Source organism: Carassius gibelio, chromosome B13 (assembly GCF_023724105.1).
Source record: "Carassius gibelio isolate Cgi1373 ecotype wild population from Czech Republic chromosome B13, carGib1.2-hapl.c, whole genome shotgun sequence".
Taxonomy (NCBI): domain Eukaryota; kingdom Metazoa; phylum Chordata; class Actinopteri; order Cypriniformes; family Cyprinidae; genus Carassius; species Carassius gibelio.
Window position 1 is genome coordinate 29,853,009 of NC_068408.1, and position 26,207 is coordinate 29,879,215.

General features: G+C 38.2%; 1 protein-coding gene across 1 annotated transcript in view; it reads left to right on the forward strand.

Annotated features, from left to right (window-relative positions):
* LOC127970623 (CUB and sushi domain-containing protein 1-like) overlaps nucleotides 1-26,207 on the forward strand; it is a 531,205-nt gene that overhangs the window by 230,529 nt on the left and 274,469 nt on the right. Inside the window, exon 3 of the mRNA XM_052573279.1 lies at nucleotides 8,535-8,647. Within this exon, the coding sequence (XP_052429239.1) occupies nucleotides 8,535-8,647 (113 nt within the window). The remainder of the gene's footprint in view (nucleotides 1-8,534; nucleotides 8,648-26,207) is intronic.

A 26,207-nucleotide genomic window follows, 5' to 3' on the forward strand; every position in this document is an offset into this window, starting at 1 on the left:
TCCCAACATTTATTTTTATTTACATATCTTTTCAAGCCACCTTTATTTATATAGTGCTTTATACAATACGGATTGTTTCAAAGAAGCTTTACAGCTTTTTGGGACAACTCCAAACTGAATGTCGGAATGGGAAAGAAAGGTGATTTAAGCAATTTTGAGCATGGCATAGTTGTAGGTGCCAGACGGGCCGGTCTGAGTATTTCACAACCTGGTCAGTTACTTGGATTTTCACGCACAACCATTTCTAGGGTTTACAAAGAATGGTGTGAAAAGGGAAAAACATCCATTATGCGGCAGTCCTGTGGGCGAAAATGACTTGTTGATGCTAGAGGTCAGAGGAGAATGGGCCGACTGATTCAAGCTGATAGAAGAGCAACTTTGACTCAAAATAACCACTCGTTACAACCAAGGTATGCAGCAAAGAATTTGTGAAGTATTTGCACGAGCTCACCAAAATTTGACAGTTGAAGACTGGAAAAATGTTGCCTGGTCTGATGAGTCTCGATTTCTGTTGAGACATTCAGATGGTAGAGTCAGAATTTGGCGTAAACAGAATGAGAACATGGATCCATCATTCCTTGTTACCACTGTGCAGGCTGGTGGTGGTGGTGTAATGGTGTGGGGGATGTTTTCTTGGCACACTTTAGGCCCCTTAGTGCCAATTGGGCATTGTTTAAATGCCACGGCCTACCTGAGCATTGTTTCTGACCATGTCCATCCCTTTATGACCACCATGTACCCATCTTCTAATGGCTACTTCCAGCAGGATAATGCACCATATCACAAAGCTCAAATCATTTCAGATTGGTTTCTTGAACATGACAATGTGGTGGAACAGGAGCTTCGTGTACTGGATGTGCATCCCACAAATCTCCATCAGCTGCAAGATGCTATAATATCAATATGGGCCAACATTTCTAAAGAATGTTTTCAGCACCTTGTTAAATCAATGCCACGTAGAATTAAAGCAGTTCTGAAGGCGAGAGGGGGTCACAGTAACACGTTTTGTTATATGCATGTGTTGTGATAATTTGCAGTGCGTTTCGCTATATGCATGGGTTGTGAAGATTTGCAGCGCATTTCACTATATGCATGTGTTGTGATGATTTGCGGCGTGTTTTGTTATATGGATGTGTTGTGATGATTTGCAGCACGTTTTGCTATATGCATGTGTTGTGATGTTTTGCAGCGCGTTTCGTTATATGCATGTGTTGTGATGATTTGCAACACTTGTGTTGTCAAACTGATGAAGATGGCTCAGTTATTAGACCACTCCTCTTCTCTGTCTATATTGCATTACTAGGTTCCTTCATTCAGAAACATGGCTTTTCATATCATGGCTATGATGATAACACTCAACTACCTCTTATTCCATCCTGATGATCCGATAATAGCTGCTCGCATCTCAGCATGTCTAACAGAAATTTCTTGTTGGATGACGGACCATCACCTTCAACTCAACCTGGCTAAGACAGAACTGCTTGTGGTTTCAACAAACCGATCACTTTATCAAAATTGCACCATCCAGTTAGGCTCATCAACCATAACTTCAAAAACAGCTAAAAACCTTGGAGTTGTGATTGATGATAAGCTGCACTTGCTCTGCACCCATTTACCTAAAGAGTTATGTGCCCTCTAGAAGCTTGCTTTCAGAAACTGAACAGTGTATTATTGTGCTATCTGAAAGAGGCACACAATTACTTTCACTGACTTTTTCATTAACTGTTCCCTCCTGGTGGAATGGCCTGCCCAACTCAATCCGGACAACTGAGTCCTTAGCCATCTTCAAGAAATGACTAAGAACACATTTGTTCCATCTTTATTTGACCCTCTAATTCTAGCACTTTATATTCTATTTTAATTCTACTTTACTAATAGAAGGACGAGGATGAAGGCAAGTTCGAAGCTCGAATGGCGTAAAGCCTGTGGAGGCCTGAGGGATGCCTCGGATACCGAAGAGCACGAAGGGCAGCATCTGGTCCCAGTCCCACTTATCTTTGGCCGCCACTTGGCGCAACATCTGTTTAAGGGTCCGATTGAAGCACTCGATGAGCCCGTCGGTCTGGGGGTGGCACACCATGGCGCGGAGCTGTTGGACCTTCAGGAGCTTGCAGACTTCTGCCATCATCCAGAACATGAACAGGGTGCCCTGGTCAGTCAGAATCTGGGAGGGGATGCCGACCCGACTGAAGAAGAGGAACAGCTCCTGGGCAATGGCCTTCCTGGTGGCTTTACGGAGGGGAGTGGCCCCAGGGTAGCGGGTGCTACCTGGTGTATGGTGGGACCCCCGGCCAGTAACCAGTGCTGAGCCAAATGGGAGAGGCTAGCGGGTTGAGCCCGGCCGACTGCTTCAACAGTTCTTCCATCGTTGGGTGAGGAGCTCCACCTGGGGAACAAGAGAAGATGCGTGAGACAAGGAGCGTGGAGAGAAGAAGAAAAAAATAAATAAAATAAAAACAGTCCAATAGTAGAAACGCTGTGTAGGGAGGGAGCGTTGGTGTCCTCTTCACTGTCCTGCCCACATTCTCCACCAGTGTGGCGGGGTGAAGAAGGGCACGACTCAAGGATGAAAGTAAGTTCCCCGAAGGGTGGATTTTATTAAAAGTGGGGTAGTGAAATGTCGTCGATGTGAGGCGATTTGGTGCTCGGTGCTCTGCTTACTCTGAGTTGGTGCAGTGTGGGTCCGTGCTCTCCCATGTGCGGTGTGGCTGGCGGTCACACGCTGCTCTCTGTGGGCAAAATGCAAGAGGGAGTTAGCCGAGTCTTGCAGAGACATCTCTCACTCCTGTGTTTGCCTGCTGGGTTTAAGTAACCAGAGCTTGATGAGGCACAGGTGTGGTCGCTCAGCCCGTGACGAGCAGGTGTAGGTGTGCCTCCTTGATTTCCAGGGCAACGCTGACAAGAGCTTGGGACATGTGTATACACATATACACACACTCACTGGCAACTTTATTAGATACACCTTGCTAGTACCGGGTTGGCCCGTGTTGCTTAGATTCAACAAGGTGTTGGCAGCATTTCTCAGAGATGTTGGTCCATATTGACATAATAGCATCACTCATTTGCTACAGATTTGTCAGCTGCAAATCCATGATGCGAATCTCCCATACTGACAAGCTGCGCTAAACATGAGCAAAATATAAATTAAATTAAATTAAATTAAATATATCAAATAAAAAATTAAATTTATGCATTTAGCAGACGCTTTTATCCAAAGCGACTTACAGTGCATTCAGGCTATCAAATTTTACATATCATGTGTTCCCGGCGAATCAAACCCCCAACCTTGAGCTTGCTTGCTTGCTAGCGGATTGCTCTACCAGTTGAGCTACAGGAACACAATATAATTGTGGTTTGGTGCAGCTTGTCAGTGAACAACGGCTCTATGTAGTTAATGCTGCTCTATGTGAAATCACACAAGTGTAGAGATTTACCGCAGATTACAGAACCTGCTTTAATGACAAGATGTGCATTAAATATCGCATGCAATTTATCTTGCTGCTGTATGCCTCGCTCTCGCCTTATGATCTCGTCAAGTCAAGTCACCTTTATTTATATTGCGCTTTAAACAAAAAATATTGTCAAAGCAACTAAACAACATTAATTATGAAAACAGTGTGTCAGTAATGCAAAATGGCAGTTAAAGGCAGTTCATCATTGAATTCAGTGATGTCATCATTCAGCTTAGTTCAGTTTAAATAGTATATGTGCAATCATTTGCAATCAAGTCAACACTATCGCTGTAAATGAAGTGTCCCCAACTAAGCAAGCCAGAGGCGACAGCGGCAAGGAACCAAAACTCCATCGGGGACAAAAACAGCAGTTTCATTTTCAGTAGAATAATTTGTTTCCCATGGCCTTGTTCCGGTGGTCATACAGCTTTACAGGGCATCTGTATCTGGGGCTCATCTAGTTGTCCTGGTCTCATCAGCGATGCAGTACACAATGTTATCGAGAGGATACCGGAGGTGCGAAAGCAGGCAGCAGGATTCCAAAATTTCCTTCCTTGCTGTTCCCAGGTCCATGGGGCTACTGAGTGGGAGCAGCCTCAGCTGTCTAGCTCCTCATACCGCCAGACCCAGAAACAGAGAATCGTAAATCATACCATCACATAACAATACCACTTGCAGCAAGAGCTTGGGGGTTGACTTTCTCTGTCGGGGTCTTCCATTATTTTTACTAAAAGGACTGTCCTGATGCCATGAGCCATAAGCTTCAAGGGCCCTGAAGGCAGACCCTCCTGGGGAGGAGAGGTACACACCTCGGAAAACTGTGCCTGATTCTCCTCAGTGCTCTCAAGGAGCCACGCTGTCAAACCTGCCTCCCCCAGTGCTTCAGGGCTCAGTGGGCTCTAATGAGCAAACTTTCCAGCTGCAGCCCGGCAACAGTACAGCACAAGAACGGTCGTCACCTCAAGTGAGGGTGGTAGAGTTGTCAGGTTTGTCATTCCCTGCCAGCGGTCTGCTTCAGGGCACTGAAGTGACTCATCAAGCCACATCATAGTCCAGCCTCGAGGGGCTGGTTCCCTTAGTAGACTTTATGACAGCGTGGAAACATCTGCCAAATGCATTGTGTTCTAAGGTGCCCTACTTACAGGACTTACTTTCTTGCCGACTTACACACCTGGGCAGTATGCTCACTGTTGGGTTCAGGCTCCGAGGTGATGCTGGGCTCAGGTGTCAGGTCCGTTATCAAGGTGGGTTTGGTTTATGTCTTAGGCAGACACAGGTTCTAGAGTATACATACAGGCAGAACATAACTGGCAACTAGCGTGAATAATTTGTAACTAAAAAAAAAAAAGGGATATAATGAACAGGTCAGGGACAAGTTGTGTAACTCAAGAACCAGACACCCTCCAAGTTGGTACAGTTCTGCTTCACACTTTATGCTCTATTGGACTGATTACACATGTGTTTCAGAATGTGGTCATGCAGAGTCGTTCTCAAAGCATTTCATCGTAGTGTTGCGTTCCCCTGGAGAACCATGGTTACATATGTAACCAATGACTTGTTCCCTAAAATGAAAATCTTGCAGTACGAGAGGGACTCTCGTAAAACTGGGCCTTGATATCACCTAGGATATGTTGTTCAGTATAACTCTGATGATCTCTTGAACATGTTGGACTGTTTTGTCCCACAATCCTAGTTATATAGCTTTTAGGGCTGTCACTTTTGTGAAAAAATCATTTTCGATTTTTAAGACACAAGTCTTCATTTAATCGGTTGTAAAATCGATTTTCCTCGTCAAAAAAAAAAAAAAAAGATGTTTCCTTTTTCAACGTCAAATAATGGACAAACTTAAAGAGAGCCCTGGAAACGCACAAGTCAGAAATATATCTTATTCATTAGCATCAAAAATCTCCAAGATTATTTTAAATAATGATTCAATCCATTTCAAACAACTGTTAAAAAAAATGAAACTTTAAATGGACTTGAGAACAGGCCATGTGTGTTTTTTTATGGAACTTAACCGACATAATTAAAGGCTAGGGCCATTACAAATTTATTGGACAGGAAAACAAGTCGATCAACAGTTTCGGGGTCCAGAGCAGAGTGTTTTTTATTCACTGTATGTCCAGCTGTTGAGAAGACGCGCTCCGACCGCACTGATGTCCCAGGGACATTCAGGTACAGCTACGCAAGGTGGGGGTATTGCTGCCAATTTTCCATCACAAAAGCCGGTCGCTGTCAGGTTGCAATGGTCCTTTTCATAACTGAGATTCCCCTGTAACTGCATGATGCGTGAATGAGGCGAATTCATGTCTACTGTGCCGCTAGACCTCCAGACGCGCGTAAACGCGTCTTTACATTGACTTAACATTGAAATCATGCGTGCCATACATCTATACGCGTTTGGTGTGAACGCAGCATAAGAGGTCGCTTTCGACGTACAGTATTGTTCAAAATAATAGCAGTACAATGTGACTAACCAGAATAATCAAGGTTTTTAGTATATTTTTTATTGCTACGTGGCAAACAAGTTACCAGTAGGTTCAGTAGATTGTCAGAAAACAAACAAGACCCAGCATTCATGATATGCACGCTCTTAAGGCTGTGCAATTGGGCAATTAGTTGAAAGGGGTGTGTTCAAAAAAATAGCAGTGTCTACCTTTGACTGTACAAACTCAAAACTATTTTGTACAAACATTTTTTTTTTCTGGGATTTAGCAATCCTGTGAATCACTAAACTAATATTTAGTTGTATGACCACAGTTTTTTAAAACTGCTTGACATCTGTGTGGCATGGAGTCAACCAACTTGTGGCACCTCTCAGCTGTTATTCCACTCCATGATTCTTTAACAACATTCCACAATTCATTCACATTTCTTGGTTTTGCTTCAGAAACAGCATTTTTGATATCACCCCACAAGTTCTCAATTGGATTAAGGTCTGGAGATTGGGTTGGCCACTCCATAACATTAATTTTGTTGGTTTGGAACCAAGACTTTGCCCGTTTACTAGTGTGTTTTGGGTCATTGTCTTGTTGAAACAACCATTTCAAGGGCATGTCCTCTTCAGCATAGGGCAACATGACCTCTTCAAGTATTTTAACATATGCAAACTGATCCATGATCCCTGGTATGCGATAAATAGGCCCAACACCATAGTAGGAGAAACATGCCCATATCATGATGCTTGCACCTCCATGCTTCACTGTCTTCACTGTGTACTGTGGCTTGAATTCAGAGTTTGGGGGTCGTCTCACAAACTGCCTGTGGCCCTTGGACCCAAAAAGAACAATTTTACTCTCATCAGTCCACAAAATGTTCCTCCATTTCTCTTTAGGCCAGTTGATGTGTTCTTTGGCAAATTGTAACCTCTTCTGCACATGCCTTTTTTTAACAGAGGGACTTTGCGGGGGATTCTTGAAAATAGATTAGCTTCACACAGACGTCTTCTAACTGTCACAGTACTTACAGGTAACTCCAGACTGTCTTTGATCATCCTGGAGGTGATCATTGGCTGAGACTTTGCCATTCTGGTTATTCTTCTATCCATTTTGATGGTTGTCTTCCGTTTTCTTCCACGTCTCTCTGGTTTTGCTCTCCATTTTAAGGCATTGGAGATCATTTTAGCTGAACAGCCTATCATTTTTTGCACCTCTTTATAGGTTTTCCCCTCTCTAATCAACTTTTTAATCAAAGTACGCTGTTCTTCTGAACAATGTCTTGAACGACCCATTTCCTCAGCTTTCAAATGCATGTTCAACAAGTGTTGGCTTCATCCTTAAATAGGGGCCACCTGATTCACACCTGTTTCTTCACAAAATTGATGACTTCAGTGATTGAATGCCACACTGCTATTTTTTTGAACACACCCCTTTCAACTAATTCAACTAATTGCCCAATTGCACAGCCTTAAGAGCGTGCATATCATGAATGCTGGGTCTCATTTGTTTTCTGAGAATCTACTGAACCTTCTGGTAACTTGTTTGCCACGTAGCAATAAAAAAATATACGAAAAACCTTGATTATTCTGGTTAGTCACATTGTACTGCTATTATTTTGAACAATACTGTATCTGGGTCTTATAGGCGCGTAAAATTTATGGTATTTTATGTCTAGCTTTCGCAAGGCACACTGCACTTTTGGATTTCTTTATTTTCTTTTTCTTCTTGTTTGTGAGTTTTGTTACATCTATATTTTTTTATTGTTTAATTATTTTTTAATTAATAGTGTACATATTTGGTTAAAATCGATTCCCTATTTTCATTTTCGAAAATAGATTTCATAATGAACTCTTATAAAAGTAAATTATGTAAGCAAATTTATTTACATACATTTATGCCTACATCGTGACAATCACTGTTCAAAATTTTAAATTTTACAAGAAACATTTGGTTAACTTAAAACAGCTGAGATGACCATTGTGTTTCTGCTATAGAAGATCAGTAAAGGACATTAAGCAATAAAAAAATTCTAGTGAATGATAGTCTTGATGTTTGCAAATGGTTATTAGTTAAGAAATGAGATTACTGCTCAAACAAGAAATAATCTGTGCTCTGTTCTGGTTTTGTGCTGGTCTGAGATAACATGAATCATCTTTAGAGAATTCCATTAACTTTAGCTGATGTGTTAGAGTCAGATAACTGCTGCTACTTAGCTCATGATCTCTGAGGAATGGGACCATTTTATTTCTCCTCGCTTTCATCAAAAAAATGAAAATCAAAAGATTGTTTTATCCTTCCCGTGAGAATCACAGAGTCTTGTCTTTGTTACGTAGGACCCCCATTTTATCTTAAGCTTATTATGGTCATATAATTCACTAGAATGGTGTCAAAGGTGAGGCAGTAGCGTGGAATCATAAGGCAGCTAAGCTTGCTCATCCTCCATGAGGGCAACCAAGATGATTTGTTCCTTCTCAGTAAAAACATGACAAAGAAAGTGTAAACTACTTTAAAAAAGTGCAGGAATGAATTGAACAATTATTGGTTTCTTTTCATGTAAAATAATGTATATGCTGAATCAAATTCTAACACTATAAAGATAAACTTACATTACACACTTATATATATATTTTTCATTTCATTTCAGGTTGTCTGGATTCATGCTGCCATCACCCATCGTGAGTTCTGGTTCAATATTGGCGCTGTGGTTTACTACAGATTTTGCAGTGAGTGCCCAAGGATTTAAAGCAATCTATGAAGGTAAGAAACACTGTTTTTTTTTTTTTTTTACCATTCAAGCCTATAATGATTATTTTGTGTTGATCATCATTGCTTATAATTTGTTTATAAGTATCAGCAATTTTTATGTTTTTTACCATTCTTGATTCTTGCCCCAGGTGCATTTGCATAGTTATGGTGTAGCCATCTGCATTTTTGCCAGCAGGATGGCACACAATAGGTGAATAGCCAGACTTTTGACTATCGGCATAATCTGGTTATTATCACTGCATTTTTCCTGACAAGAACTGTTCTCTTAGAGAGGAGAAGGAAGTTTGACCATTAAAATGACTACCCAAAGTTTTTTTTTTTTTATGGGCTGTTTAGAGGAGGGTAATTTTAGATACAGGTAACGCATTCTCATCCCAAGGCGTCATATACTGACACGTCAATATTAGACGCAGATTATGGGTTAGGGTTAGGGTTAGACCGCTAGGGGCCTTCTGGCCCATATTTATCTGCGTCTAATATTGACGCTAGAGGGTGCCATGTGCGTAGGATGTTGACGAATTGTCAAAAGTGTCAGTATATGACGAATTAGAATATCAAGGAAAAGGTGTTTATCTTTTGTAATTTAAATAAAAAAAGCAAAATTACTTATATTCTAGATTCATTGCACACAAACTGAAATATTTCAAGAGTTTTCTTTTTTTTTTATCTTATGGTTACGACTTTTAGCTTAGGAAAAAAAAATCAATAACTCAAAAAAGAAGAATATTCCATTTTGAGCTTGATTAGTTTGATTAATTTTGAATATAATTACTGGGTACCTCTTGGCCTAGTTAAGAATATGCAGCCACAAAATGGGAAAGACTGCTGACTTGGCAATGATACAGAACACAATTATCAACACCAACAGGGTAAGCCAAAGAAGGTTGTTGCTGAAAGGGCTGGCTGTTCAAAAAGTGCTGTATCAAAATATATTAATAGAAAGTTGACTGGAAGGACAAAGTGTGGTAGGAAAAGGTGCACAATCAACAGGGTTGACCACAGCCTTGGAAAGATTGTGAGGAAAATCAGATTCAAGAACTTGGGAGAGCTTCACAAGGAGTGGACAGAAGCCAGAGTCAGCGCATCAAGAGTCACCACACTCAGACGTCTTAAGTAAAAAGTCTACAGCTGTCTCATTCCTAGAACCAAGCCACTCCTGAACCAGAAAAAAACATCAAAGAATTTCACCTGGGGTAAGGAGAAAAATAACTGGACTATTGCTCAGTGGTAAAAAAGTCCTCTTTTAGATGAAAGTAAATTTAGCATTTCTTTTGGAAACAAGGTCTGGAGAAGACTGGAGAGGCACAGATTCCAAAGTCCAGTGTGTAATTTCCAAAGTCAGTGATGATTTGGGGTGCCGTGACGTCTGCTGCTGTTGGTCCATTAGTGTTTTGTCAAGTCCTAAGTCAATGCAGCCATCTACCAGGAGATTTTGGAGCACTTTATGCTTCCATTTGCTGATAAGCTTTATGGAGATGCTGATTTCATTTTGCAGCAGGACTTCCAAGTGGTTTGCTGACCATGATATTACTGTGCTTGATTGGCCAGCCAACTCGTCTGACCTGAGCCCCATAAGGAATCTATGGGGTATTGTGAAGAGGAAGATAAGTAACATCTGACAAACAATACAGAGGAGCAGAAAGCAACCTGGGCTTCAATTATGCCTCAGCAGTGACACAGGCTGATCGCCTGAGTGCATAATTAAACCTGCTTTGGAAATCTTGAACATTTTTGTTTTGTAATTTTTTTTTTATTGATATTTGAATATATATATATTTTTTTGAGATACTGAATTTTTAATTTTCCTTAACTGTAAGTCATAACCATCAGAATAAATAAAAAGAGATAACTTTTCAATGAATTCAATTTTTTTTTTAAATGAATCTGTTTGTGACTAGCTGTACAGAAAACACAGATAAAAGCGTAAAAAAAATTATATGCGCCCAAATGTGATAGGTACTGATTATTTAACATTTAGAATTTAGAAAACAAAACAGTATGTGCAGTTCTGCTCATTGATATCTAGTTTATTAGCTACTCAGTGCCTCAAGCAAAAGTCAAAGATTTGAAAACAGTAATCTGGCAAACTTATAGTCAAATTCTGCAACTAGAGAAGCACTCATTGTATCAGCACAGTGTCTGGGCAGAGTGATTCACATTGAGTCCTACAACCTTTGTACAGCCAACCAATCCTATCGGAACTGGTGATTTTCTGCTAGCACTCTCCAGTTTTGTTTGCAATATGCATGAGACAGTCATTGAACAGACTGGTCTGTGAGGATGCCATCTGGGGCTGTGACTAGATTGTACATGAATCATGATTTTTATTTTATTTTATTTTATTTTAGATAATATTATTAGGGCTGGGTATTGTTCAAAATCTTTCGATCCGGTGCCAATTTCGATACCTCAGTTTCGATACCGGTTCCTAATGATACTTTTTTCGATACCATGTTTTAAAATCCATTTCAACATCAACACAAATACATTAAACACAAAACTTTTATTTCTCACCTTAATTAAAACAAATCTGGTAACACTTCACGCTCAGGATAACATTATTAATACAACTGGTTGTGCTTTTTGGATAAGGGTGCGCCATTCAGGGGCGGACTGGGACCAAATAGACTTTCTGGCCCACAGGAGCCCACCACATCATAACGCAAACGCCCCTGTTTTGATGTCATCTATTAATTTAATATTTAAGTAAACAGTTTGGGGATTTTAACCAATAGGGCAACTGATCCACCGTTGAAAAAAGAAGAAGAAAAAAGAACAGCAGCTGTTCATTTAGCGACTCCTAGTGAGGGATACATGCTCATCAAGACACAAACATTCTTCTAGAACTAACACTTTGCATTCAGTTATCAGATCCATAAAATCATGCATGAAATAGAAGTTTATAAACTCAAACGACAGCTTTATGTGCTTTACAGTTCAAGTCACACAACATTTGCAACGTTTCTGAAATGCTGCTCGCACTTGTTTCTAAATATTGCTGATTCAAGCATTTTAAACAATTCACACGCGTTCGGAGCTTGCACTCACTCATTGAAAGCACGCGCTGCGAGAAGCATTTCAGACAATGCGCGTACAGAGAATGAATTCATCTTTCGCGTATCGTAACTTCTGAATGAACACATACACACACAATTATATCAAAATAATTGTCTCTGCAAGTATTCTCGTAAACACAGTCGGTTATGTTTTAAGTGAACGTATACAGTGGCCTGCTGCTCAGAGAAATTCGCTGTCTCTCTCTTTCAGATTTTTTAGACGACGTGAAAGGGGGTGTGTTTCAAGATACACAATGGAGTAGACCAAACTAAACAGGGAGGGAGGGTAAAACACTCATCCAAACAAATGCTTCATTAACACCGGCTTTGGTTGCAATACTCTTATCGCATATGTTGCAATTTGCTGACTCGGCATCCACTTTTATAAAGTGTAGCCACACTTTAGACCTCTTTGGCATTGTAAAACGGAAACGTTTTGAGAAAAAACAACTACAGTTGTGTTGTGTGACTGCGAGTATCTTCAGAAATGCTCCCCGTCACGTCACGTGGTGGTGGACAGCCAATCACGGCAAATGTAGGTCCTTAAATGCACATATGCTACAAGCTCACACAGACACAACCGCTTGGCAAAAAAAAAATAAAAAAAATCCGGCCGCTTGGCTTTTGGAACCGAACTTTGGCACCGAAAGATAAACTCATAGTATCGAAGTTTTTCGTTCGATACCATAAAGGCATCGAAGTTCGGTACCCAGCCCTAGATATTATATTAGGTTAGGTTAGGTTAGGTTGAATTGAAGTCTTAAGTGTAGTGGTGTATTTAAACACTCTGAGGAGCTGCTGTCTCTGGTTTGGTAAAATACTGTCTTTGTCTTGCAGTGTTTAATTTTGTTTGCTAGTCCTCACTAGGTTGATTGTAAGGCTCAGGGAAACTAGATCTAAGAATTAAGAAGAGGAACCCCAGACTCAAGTGGATGTAATTCTATTTTATCAGGGATGTGAGTAGGTATTTTTTTTTATTCCAGTGCTTTCACCTCAAGTCCTTATGTTTATGAATGATCATTTTTGTCACTATTCTGGTCGACCTATCTAAATTATAAGGAGACCTTTCTCTTTCTTGTCTCTTTTAACCCGATCATGAACATAAACTATGGCAGTCAACTTTCACGTTGGATTTGCCTGAAGCCTCTTTAGGTGATAACTATGAGCCACTCTGGAAGGCTGAACAACATCTCAAACATTTACCATAATCTTTTTTTTTTTTTTTTGGTGTCAGGACTGTGCCTGAAACCATATGACCATATGGTCATCACACAGAAACACTGATTCGGAATGCAGATGTGTTAAAAATGTGTGCTTTGTACGTGCTGTGCAACAAAAATATTTCTCCCAGTGTGAGGTATTATGCTCTGTACCACTCTTAGTTTTGTCCGCAATTATGTCTCACAGACTCTCATCACCACTAACAACCAGCACTCCACTGGTTCTTTGACAGGTTCTATTATTAACCCTATAAATAGTATCGTATTTGACACACATATTTATCTACTTTAATCTACTTAAGGAATTTTAATCAGAGTTAAGTATATATATATAGTTTTTTTTTTTTTTTTATCAAGTAAAAGGGCTTTGAGGTCAAAAGGTTTAAAATACATGGCCCCTCATTGTGGGTGATTTGTATATAATTTTTTTATGTTAAATTATGACTAGCAAATTTGCTATATCAGGCTTTTGAGGAACATCTACATCTTTCTCTCTGTCTTAATTGTATTGCATTAGATCATACATTATCTCCCTGTAATATATATTGTTGGGGGAAAATAGAATGACAACTCATGTGTTATATGCATTTTGTGCACCAATTATGTGCACCAGTGCATATTTTGCTAGGTTTTGGTCTCTGAATTATATAAATATGTCTGTTATTTCAGGCTTTACAGGCTAAATGCTAAATTTGCTTTTGATTGATTTTGAAAATCTTATTGCTGTAGTTAAGTCCACAGTGTAATTGGTTATTGGAATGTGTGAAAGTTGGGTATATGGTTTGTTTCTGTTGCTTTGGTTTTATGTGTATTAGCTGAACTTCAGTAAAGTTATAAACCATGTATACTTTTCAGTGGGTGTGCAAACATATACATACATACATATATATATATATATATATATGTTTTTTAGAGTTGTAAATATGGATTTTAATAAATCTATCAGTTTCTATAGACCAATTAAAAAACTCTGATTCATTGTTTTATTAATGTCACCATTAAAAATGTTAATGGAAATTTCTACATGAAAAATTATAGGATATTTATTACTTTAGGCAATTATTACTGTCAATTATTATTCTGGTGCTTACATTTTTTTTTTTTTCATTTTTCATAATCCATCATATTTAGTGCAAAATGGTCTTTAATACATACCTTGACTATTTTAAAATATTTTTTTACTGTTTATTTTTTGTGGTATTTAACTTTTGAATCATCCACCCCTGGCATTCAGTTGCACAATGAATTACCATCAACTGCAGATTTTAGTTTGTTATTTTGTCAGCATGTGATTTAACTCAGTCAGCAAGTTTGCAACAGTTGGAGTAAAATGACATTCAAGGCCATATCTAATGAATTACATATACTCAGAAATCAAGGGTGTCTTGCAGACCCTCAACTTATTGTGTGAGCATTTGAATGTTAAAGTATGCAACATTATTTCATCGACACTCCCACACATTGTCATTCAGATCATCCGTGTATATCCCGCAGGTTTCCCAGCAGCCTTTAGAGTGGGGCTTATGGGCCATTACACCCAACTAATTGTAATCTATTTGCCTGCAGTGTTGAGTGCAACAGCAGTATACTGAATGAATGTTGTACCCCTCAGCAATATTCACTTCCTTATTTTTGCCAGAAATCAGGAAGTTTGATGGCCACACTGCAGTAGAGTTAAGGTCTTTGCACACGGAGTCCGAAATCTTTGCATGCACTTTTTTTTTTTTTTTTTTTTCGTATTCACCATCCTTTCCTATCAAAACGCATGCTAAGCATGCAAAAATGCATAAAATCTAACCTGTTACAAATTTTTATGACGGACAAAAGTTTCGGAGGCAGCGTGTAAACATGATTGACACAACATGAGGTCTTATTTATTTTTCAATGTGCGAAAATGTAATGTAATGCAATAGGCTAAAATTTGTGCATTGTTACTTTTGATGTGAAACAAAGTCAAAATGATGTCCATTACATTAGGAAATTTAGTCAATAAAGTTGCCGCTAAAGTTAATTGCTGTGGTTTAAACTGGTTATTTACCTTGCATAATTAAACACATAGCAAAAGACTCGTGACAGTTTTATTTTTGTTCTATAGGCTGATGATCCTGCATTCTGCTGCACACTCACCATTAACTGGACAGGGGTGGGAATTACAGTTAAAAGTTACAATAGATCACCCTCAGTGTAATCTGTCAAAGTGACGGACAGGCTTCAGATTTTTACATCACTGTAAAAAAAAAAAAAAAAAAAAAAAAAAAATCTGTAAGTGACAGAAAATTGTAAGGTTAGTCTCTGGTCTCCCCAGAATGTGTCTCTAAAGTTCAAATTACTCCGTAGATATTTTATTATAGCATGTCAGAGTTTCAGTGTACATGTACCTTTAAATCAAATTGAGCTGCTGCTTCCACCCCCTTTGCTGAAGAGGGCAAGTTTTTACAGCTCACGCTTCAGACACTCTGTCAGCACCAAAACTGAAATCTCACACACCCAAAATGTCAGAAATTATTTATGAAATATGCAGAGAGTGATTGTTTTTAGGATAAAACTAACAACATAGCTCTGCTCTCTGTGAATACAGTCAGAGACAGTGGTAATTTAAGCCACATTATAGCTTTACGGCATACTAACATGCACATCCGGAAATGCAATTTGGAAATATTAAGAAAATATGTGGCTGCTATTGTTCTAGTTGAGATGTTTGAACATGGACAGCTGGTATTGATCCATCTTTCAGATTCAGCTTCTATGTAAATCCTGTGAACTGACCCTTTTTTTATAAAGCAATCTGGCATAAAATGATTTGCACAAATATGCCTCTATAAGATTCTTCAGCATATTTCCTTCCATAAATGAAACTGGAAGGAAATCCTAAGTGTTCTCAGTGGCTAAGATGCTGAGGGTCTTTGGAGACTCTCACTTTTACATCATTTTAAATATAAAAAAATAGAACGAGTCAATCTTTTGTTAGTTATCTGGCTCGGCTCAGTGTTCTTCTTCAGTTCTCTCTTCACAGCAGTTCAGTCAGTGTACTGTTTGAGTAAATGATTTACTCCGGGATATTGGTTTGTTTAACTCAGAGGGAGTGTCAGCCACATTAAAAAAAATTGTAACTGACCCTCTGATGTCACATGGATTACTTTGATGATGTTTTTCTTACCTTTCTGGACATGGACAGTATACCGTGCATACACTTTCAATGGAGGGACTGAGAGCTCTCGGACTAAATCTAAAATATCTTAAACTGAAACTGGGTGAACTAACCCTTTAATATTTAATTGGTCCTCTATTGTTTTTGCATGTGTTCATAATTTCTTTGTATGACTGCATGGTCAAAATTTATGACCGCATTGGCATGTTGGCATGTTTCAATGCATTATTATGACAAATAACACAATTTATTCCGAGCACTACTATATGTTAGTTTTATGACTTTCCAACTGCCTGTCAAAGCATGCTGCTAAAACAAGTCACTTTCATGAGGATTGTGGGCTTTCCTGTAGTTGTTGGAGGTGGGGCCATTGATGGATTTCATGTTCACATCAGTGCTCCAACTGTAAAGGAGTAGACCTACCAATAGATATCCATTTGTGATAATTTAGCAAAATGCAAAACATTTTTTTAAATAAATGTAAAAAGTAAAATATTTCAGTATCTTAATTAAATTATTTTTTTATTGTAGTTACATTAAATGATTAGTGTTATACTGCTGTGACTTCACATGAGCAGGCTCAATATTGGCTGAACTTTAATTAGAGTGGAGCATAGCATTTAATTATCATGCAAAACTACAAAACTGACAAGAGCAGCTCCGGTGGAAGACTGATTAGATGACATATATCTGTGTCCCTGTAAGGTACTAAACCACATGTAAAGACCCGAAACACATGAAACCTAGAAGTAATGGTCCAGCCCAATTCTGTACACATAGCAGGGGTTCGCTCAAAATGCGGTTAGGGAGTGCTGAAAATTTACAGTGTGTGTTCAGTTACAGAATGCAGTTGTCACTCTTGTAAGTAACTGAACTCTGTGTACACAACCATATTAAAGACTGGCTGTTCTGCTTTGTAAAGGTGGCCCAAACTCCCATAAAGGGAGATGTTTGTGCAGTTCACTTTAACGTTATATTCCATACTGGTTATGTGTTAAATAATTTGTTTATATGCGGACACATCAGCAGACATTTATATTATTTTCTTTTGTTTGGCCATTTAATGCTTTCCAGACCTGAATCAAGTACATCTTCTGCACATGAGAATATCCGACCATGCAATATGATACTTTCGTTCAAAAAATACTGTGGCACCTGTGGTATTTTGAGGCTTGAACAATCGCAATACAACCGTAGTACCGCTATCCCCTGAAACCCTAGTTTAGTCCTGGTCTTTGCATTGCTCATTTTCTTGATCTGCTGTTAACGACATGGTTATTATGGAATCACTAAGTTACACTACAGCATCTATTCTAAGTCTCTATTTATCTGTTAACGTTTATTTACAAAGCATTTTCCTTTTCAGTAATATGCTTTATCTGCTAATACAGGGCTCTTGTAAGATTTTATTATCTGGAGAAAAAAAAGCCAACTTTATTTGCAGTGGATGCTATGGCAGTTGAGTAATTGCATCTTATATTTAGACTCTAAAATTAAGTATCACATCAGAGCTTTATTGAAAAGATTCAAAGAAATGACAGCCCCTACTGCTGATTAGAACCCGTAAGGGAAGGCTCTAAGAGAGACCGCTCTAAAAGATATAAATCAATTAATTTCCCTACTCACAGCCAAATCCTGAGATAGTAACTGCTCTGTCAAATGTGATGAGACATCTGACCAACATTTAATCAACCTTGCAGAAGTAGAGATTAATTTAAAAACAGGACAAGTGGAAAGATTGGATTACACTTAGAGCTGACCCTTGCTTATCAGAGCACTGGTATCTTCTGTCTGGACATTACTTTGTTCGTTATTTTAACACTCAATGTTAAACAATGTTTGTTCTAGTCAGTAAGCCATTTGTTTAGCACAAGCTACAGTAGGTTAAATGCTACTAATCGTTTTTTTTATTTATTTTTTTATCTAGTTTTTCTTTTTTTCCTTTTTTTTTCTTCTTCTTTTGTGTATTGTTAGTACATGCAATTTTCGGAGTGGGCAAGAAGTGAGACTGTTTTCCAAAAATTTTCTCACATGCTATAACATAGTAATGGAATCTAACATCCAAAGAAAGAATATACCATGTAATAAAAAGCAAATAAAAAAATCCATTGAAACAGTATCTGAAATCTTTCTCCATTTTCTGTATTAGTAAATGTTATTAAATACCATATTTTAGTCTGACGGACTGCTTAGAAACACTTACATGCATGCCCTCTGGTGCACTTTGCAGTAATGTAGTGAAAATAACATTTTGACATCTTGCAATCACTGTCCTTATTTTATTTTATTTTATTTCATTTTTTTTTTTTTTTTTTTTTTTTTTTTTTTTTTTAAAGAAGAAAAACAGTCAGTTTATGGGGCCTAATCATAAGGTCTTGCTGTGTACATGCAGACCAATAGAACCGCAATGGTCTGATTATGTAATTTAGTTTAATTTAGTTCATTAATCACACAACAATACTGACAAAAAAAGCACTGACTGCTTTTTTTTATTTATTTATTATTTTGTTCTTGAATATGGTTTACTTGATTAATTAAAATACATTTAGTAGCGATTACTTCAGGAATACTTGAACACTGTTTTTATTTAATGTAACTATTTATATTAACCTGTTAACTGTCACCCGTCCACTCTGTGGGACGCCTACATTTACTTCACTATATTACAATTAAATCTAATCTAATTTTGACAAACTATATATCGTTGGAAAGGTCTAAGACTCCCAAATATATATTTCACCAGTGTTTTTTGCTAAAAAATATGTAGGAAAAGTAATCGATTAATTTATGACAAGAGTGCACCCTCAAAAATCTAAATTATAACTGGAGTTTTGACCTTTGTTTAAAAAAGAAGACTTGTTTGTTGCCTTTTTCTCTATCACATTTTAGAAATCATCAGAAGTTATATATTGACTGAAAACTTAAAATCTCAAAATTCATCCTTTAATGCTTAACTTGAAGTAGTGTTCTCTGTTTAGTTTTCTAAATCCACCATTTACTTAGTTTTCTAATATCAGAGCTTTGACTTGGCAGTTAGTGCAGAACACTATGCCCTGATCTCATTGCCCCTTTTTCATGAATATAGCTAATTTTTAAAAAAGGGTCAAAAGTTAACATTTATAATAATTATAAAAAATAAAAATAACAAATATATATATATATATATATATTGTTGCTGTTGTTTGTAATCACTTTAAGCACCCTCGACTGGCTAGCATTTTGTTGAACAGACGAGAAGGTTGACTGACCAGTTTCAAAGTGAAAATTCTAGCAAACATTATTTAATGTCATAATTTTACTTCATAACTTTCTCAATGCAAGAATCACTGACTCTGAATGGTAGCTGGAAAAATACTTGATCGGCAGCAAATCCAGCAGTGCAGAAGTCAAGTGCTCAGCATTATTTGTCTTTTCTGTACCTTGTGTCATTATTTCACCCCTGAAATTTCCACTGGGGATTAGGCTGTACAACAGCATTCCTTATGAAGAAATTCCCATGACATTTAGGGTAGAATGTGTTCACTACATGGGAGGACAGGAAGTATGTGCATGCTTGCCTTCCCGTATGGCATGTCTAGAGGCATTTTTCATTCAGGCAGAATTGTGCTTGAATTGCTTCATTTAAAATTGCACTGAACCGCAAGTGTGCACACAGACGTTTCAGAGTGATGGTGGCAATTAAAGGGGGGGTGAAATGCTCGTTTTCACTCAATATCCTGTTAATCTTGAGTACCTATAGAGTAGTACTGCACCCTTCATAACTCCAAAAAGTCTTTAGTTTTATTATATTCATAAGAGAAAGATAGTCTGTACCGATTTTTCCCGGAAAAACACGACCGACTGGAGGCGTGACGTGTGGGCGGAGCTAAAGAATCACGAGCGCCAGTAGGCTTTTGCGTTGAGAGCATGTGACGTGACATTCAGCCAAGTATGGTGACCCATACTCAGAATTTGTGCTCTGCATTTAACCCATCCAAAGTGCACACACACAGAGCAGTGAACATACACACACACTGTGAACACACACCCGGGGCAGTGGGCAGCCATTTATGCTGCGGCACCCGGGGAGCAGTTGGGGGTTCGATGCCTTGCTCAAGGGCACCTAAGTCATGGTATTGAAGGTGGAGAGAGAACTGTACATGCACTTCCCCCACCCACAATTCCTGCTGGCCCGGGACTCGAACTCACAACCTTTTGATTGGGAGTCCGACACTCTAACCATTAGGCCACGACTGTGGAAGCTGTGACATTAACGTGAGGGAAAAAACATCATCCAAAACAAACCATGGCTTACAGTCAGATTCAGCCCTTTATTTATGATCCAGAATCAGATCCCGAGGCTGAAACTGAACGAGAGCAGCAGCAGCAACGACTCGCTCCGAGCGGGGCTCGAACCCGGGTCTCCGGCATGGGAGGGGATGCACTAACAAGGAGGCAGAGATATTTTAAGCAGTTTTACTCACCACCTGCGGTTCCAACACACGATCGTGACCCTTTTTCGTTGGGATTGCATCATCCTTAAGAAATAAACTATACGCAAATTCGTCGTCAAACTGGGCCTTGTTTGTTAAACAAGCATCTTCGAAATGCAGGGAACAAACAAAAACACTTGCACAACTCCGTTGATGATCTGTAAAAATAAACTCCATCCACTGGTCCCTTAATGCTGTTTTTTTTTTTTTGGTAATCTGTGCAGGGTTGTCTTGCCCTGGCAACCAAAAACACACTCCTTTTGTGACTTTTTGCGACGCTCTCGCTCTGATCAGTGAAGTCTGTTGTGCTCTCAGTGCTGTGCTATACGGGAGCGCGCGCTCTTCCGGTAAAAGTGCCCTCAGGACCCATATAAGGAAATTCCGCTCCATCTAATGTCACACAGAGCCATACTCGAAAAAAAACTTTCCGAAACTTGTGACACACCGGAAGGAGTATTTTGAGAACAAAAATACTCCTTCAAACGTACAACTTAATTTTTGAAACTTTGTCCATGTTTAGCATGGGAATCCAACTCTTTAACAGTGTAAAAAACTCAGTATGCATGAAATAGCATTTCACCCCCCCTTTAAAGTGTTGAATAAGGGTTTTGAATCTACTGAAAAATAAGAACAATAACTAACCAATTTGACCTTTTTTTTTTTTAGGAAAATTAAATGCCAAAAACATTCAAATCAGTGCACCATTCCCAATGTTGTGTAAAATCATTGTAAATTTATTGTAAATATACAGTAAAGCACCAAACCTTAATTGACTCCTGTGAAGACTGTGAAGCACCTCAGATGGCTTCTGAAATTACGCCTAAGAAAACTTCCATTCTAACTCAGTTTATGACTGGGTAGTTAATATTTAAATATATAGACTGACTCGGGTTCAGTACGACAAGCTCCCCAAGACTTGTGTTTTTTTCTACAATCCATTAAAATCTAATCTTTTTCACTGAAAAAACACTTCTCTTCAAAGTCTTTGAGACTTTCACTGAAATGGCCACTCTTCCCTCAGGAAACAGAGGCGTGTTTTTCACGCAGGTGGCCAACATATAAAATATTGCACATGGTAACATGGATTTGGATTTGGAACAACTTTTTAGATTAATTTGGATAGATTTAATTTTCTTTATTATTATTAAGAGGTGGGTAGTAACGAGTTACTTTTACTTCGTTACATTTACTTGAGTAAATTTTTTGGGTAACTAATACTTTTTACTCTTACTTGAGTAATTTTTGGGGAAAAAATCTGTACTTTTACTTCGTTACTGTGGGCAAAGCTCCTCTCGTTACTTTATCTTAATGCAATAATGTTATAAATGCTTCAGTTTATTCCAAACGCGCCGTCTACTTTTCCCTGGGCAATGAGCGATGCTCATTCGCAAATGATTCATTCTTTTGAGTCAATTCTGTTCAATGGCCTGATCAAACCAGCTGGGAAATGAGTGAATTGGTTCATGAATCAGTTTGAATGATTCATTCAGTTCCCTGCCACGCGCACTGAGCGTCTGAAGGGGTTCACTCTGTCAGAGTTGTAGCTAATGTTTAACATCAGCAGCGTTGAAAACGTGGCTATGGAACTGCATTGAATTGAAAGCAAATCTGCAAAGACTATTTGCTAGCGATGAAGATCTTTATTAGATGAACACCGCATGTGCTGTCTACTGTTCAACAGGTAATAATTTGGGCTACATTTGATTACAGTACATGATACCACTGTGACATTAGTTTGTTGTACGTTTGACTTATAACAGAAGGGAGCCAAGTTGAATGCAGCTTCCAAAAGACAAAAAAATCTGCGATTAATATTTTATTAATATTAATACAATCACACCGGCGTGAGATAGTTCAGCGAGTCATATCATCAGCTGCTAAATTCAGATCTGTGATCGCTTACTGGCGCTGAGCCAGAGATAGATGCGTTTTTACAACACTGCTCATTATAACAAATCACACATTGTTCTGTTGAGCTTATGAATGCAATGGCCAATCAGAGGTGTTCAGATGAGTCATTGCTAAAATTCCGGTTCTTCCTTCACTCGCTCGCTGACTGTATACCTCTTTCTGGCAAATTTTCTGGTCAGAAACAACAAAGTGAAGATGTGTGTACGAATCTGTAAATAAGATATTGATTTCACAGTGTTAACAGTTTCAGTGATTTTAATGGGAGTTTTTGAGAGTGACTGTAGACTGTCAGTGAAAATGATTTTTGATAATGTAAATGTTATTTGCTCAATTTATGAACAATTAAATATTAGTAGCAGTTTTTATATCACATTGACTTTCAATGTTTCAATGTTGTATTAAAAATATGTTATGGCATGACACCTATATCTGTTAAGTAAACAGACAGTTGTTCTGTAACTAAATGGTCATGTGAGGAGTTTTCTCTCTTCTCTGTGTCAGAGGTTATTTATACATATATAATACATACTTTAGAATATAATTTACTTTGTGATGCAAATCAGAATTTTCATCAGCTGTTACTCCAGTTTTCAGAGTCATGATCCTTAAAAATATAATTAGAATGTATTGATTTATTACCAGAGCTGGAAACAGTTTTGCTTCTTAATATTTTTTGGAACCTGTGACATTTTGTTTTGGATTATGATAAAAAGAACATAATTGATTGTAAATCAACATATTGGATGATTTCTGAAGGATTATGTGACATTGAAGACTGGGGTAAAGGCTGATGAAATATATATATTTACACACACACACACACACACACACATATATAACATACATTTTATCTATATATCTTTATAAAAATAGGATGAGTATATATGACCCAAAGTAACTAGTAACTAACTACTTGAGTAGATTTTTTATCCGATACTCTTTTACTCTTACTCAAGTAACTATTCAGACTAGTACTTTTACTTGAGTAAATATTTCTATAAGTACTTTTACTTGAGTACAGTTTTTGGGTACTCTACCCACCTCTTATATGTATATAGTCTCACTATCATGTTCTACAGAAGAAAGAAAGAGGGTGAGTAAATGAAGACAGAGTTGTAATTTTTGGGTGAGCTAATAGTCTACACAGATCCATTTACATTCAAACTTGAAACTCAAGCCATTTCCATGTAAACAGCATCATGCGTGACTTATGATGTAGAGATTCATAGAGATAGAAAAAGACTGTTATTGAACCCTTAGGGTCAGCAGCACAGTGGCATTTTTAGGATTTCTGTTTCAGGGTATTTTTTATTTCAGGGGTAAAAAGAAGATTCTCCATAGCACACCAGGAAAAACCTGCCCGACCATCTTCTGATATCATTCTGAAAAATGCTACAGAGCTATGAAATATGATGGCTGGGAGCACTTGATGGAGCAGACGAAAAAAATAGAAGCCAACGTGTTCCTTCAGCACAGTAATGGCATCGTGAGATATTGTCTCTTGCTGTGTAAAGTAGTTTTCTCTCTCTCTCTCTCTCTCTCTCTCTCTCATCGCTTTAGGCGGCTTTCAGGTTGTTGATCTCTGTAATTCGTTTTGAAAATCACTAGGTCTATGAGACTGCAGCCTCACCGATGGTTGGATTAGCTATTTCGTTCTGATCTCCGACAGCCATGACCAATTTTGTTAAAAGAACGGAAAGGGCCAGAGAGAACCAGAACCTCTTTAGCTAGATATTATTTTTAGGAAGATTATTTTACATATGGTCACTCAGCATATTATCACCGTTATTCATCCTCACATCATACCTAGCTTGATTTTGATATGACTGTGAAGATGACATGCTTTTGGCCATTCACACTTCTGCTAAATAAATTGGGCATATTCTGAAGCTGTCTAGTTTTCAGATGCACTGTAATCTTAAACAAGATCTCTGCTCCTGCTTTTTCCCAGTTCTGCAGCTAATGTGGTTGGGCAAACAGCATAATACGTTGTCACCATCCATGCACATGTACACCGCACTGACAGATTTGAGCAAGTGAGTCACCGGCTGCGTCAGCAAGCATCTGTGTAGTATGATGCTGACATGACTGTGAGGGTTACCTCAAGACCTATAAAATCTGGATTCCTGGAAAGTTATGCATAGGTCAAATTGTCCTAAGAGGAGAAATAAGTTATATCTTTCCTTTCCTTTCCTTTCCTTTCCTTTCCTTTCCTTTCCTTTCCTTTCCTTTCCAATATGTTTGCCAAAGGCTTGTTCCTCATATTATTAGCCATATGGATATCATCCTTACAAAAGCAAGGGCAGACAGTATATGTGAATGCAACCATCATGCAGCCTTTGTGAGAGGATATGCATTAATAAGCTCACTCTGTAGTCTGCTGAATTAGTATGCAGCACTGCTGTCTGTCCAGAGTCTAGTGCCAAAACCCTCGAACTCACCAGTCACAAGATAGCATGTGTGAAATGCATTAACTTCACTTTAATTGCTCAACCTTCCCACCTCATCTCTAATGTATGCTCAGCAAGTAGAGGTTAGCGGTCTAGCAGTATCTTGCCTAGAATTTGTCTGTTTAAAACTCCATGTCAGTACCACTCGTCTTAGTATTCAATTCATATAGTGTAGCATCTTTATGAAATTTAGCCCCAGGAGCTTATATGTTTCTACATGTAGCTAGCTACAGATGCAAATGAAAAAAAAAAAAAATCCATTAGAACTGAGAATCTTAAGAAAGCAGTTTGTAAAACTGGGGATGAGTCTGAGTGAACATGCAGATTAGATGGATACAGAATACTAGCTGTTAGTAATATAAAGGATAGCTTATACCAGCGGAGATTACGGGAACTATGGCCACATCTGGCTCTTTGGCAAAAATCATGTGGCTTGCCAGGTCTCTCACCCTTGACCAAGAAATTAGATACACAAAAAAAAAAAACAAACCAAAAAACAAACACATTTTGCCATCACTAGAGTTCAGTCTTTCAGTGTGCATGACAGTTTGAAATGATTACTAACAAAATGATGACACATGAGTGAAGTAGTAAAGTAAAGAGCAGGATGTAAAATAAAAATAAAAAAAAATAATATATATATATAAGAACAATAAAACCTCAAAAGATAAATTTGCCATTTGGCTTTTGAAGTACATTTTGTGCATGAATAAAGACACAGGACTACAATACTGCATTTAACATTGCCCTGTTGCATAACCAGTATTAGTTCATATATGGTTCCAAAACACACCTTTGCCTCACATTTATTTATGCTGCATCACCAGAAAGGTGCTAAAGTTATCATAAAGACAAAAACAAGGGAGTGTGTAATCTGTGTATTAGAGCTAAAATCATGATGTATTATGTAACTGTTTATTTTTAGATTACCAAATGTAATTAGTGGCACAGAGGCATGTTTTTACTGACAGGTTGAGTAAAGGCTCAAAAACAACAGCTAATTAAGTGCTTTCATGTGGATTAGACCTCAGTCAGCAAGAAGAAGATATTTATAAGAGGAAGTTGCTGCGAACAACTGGCTTCAGTCAAAATAATTGCTCAAATCTAAATGCAGAGATAGTAAATGACATGCTAACGAGGTTGACCCTTGTATTGGCCAACTGAACTTCATGCAGAGTTAAGAATTCTTGTTCAATATTCATAGATGTCACTGGCATGCATATATTCATTTCATTTCCTTGCATCAGTTTTTTGAAAGACCTCTTTGCAGCTTTGGAAACATGCATAAAATATA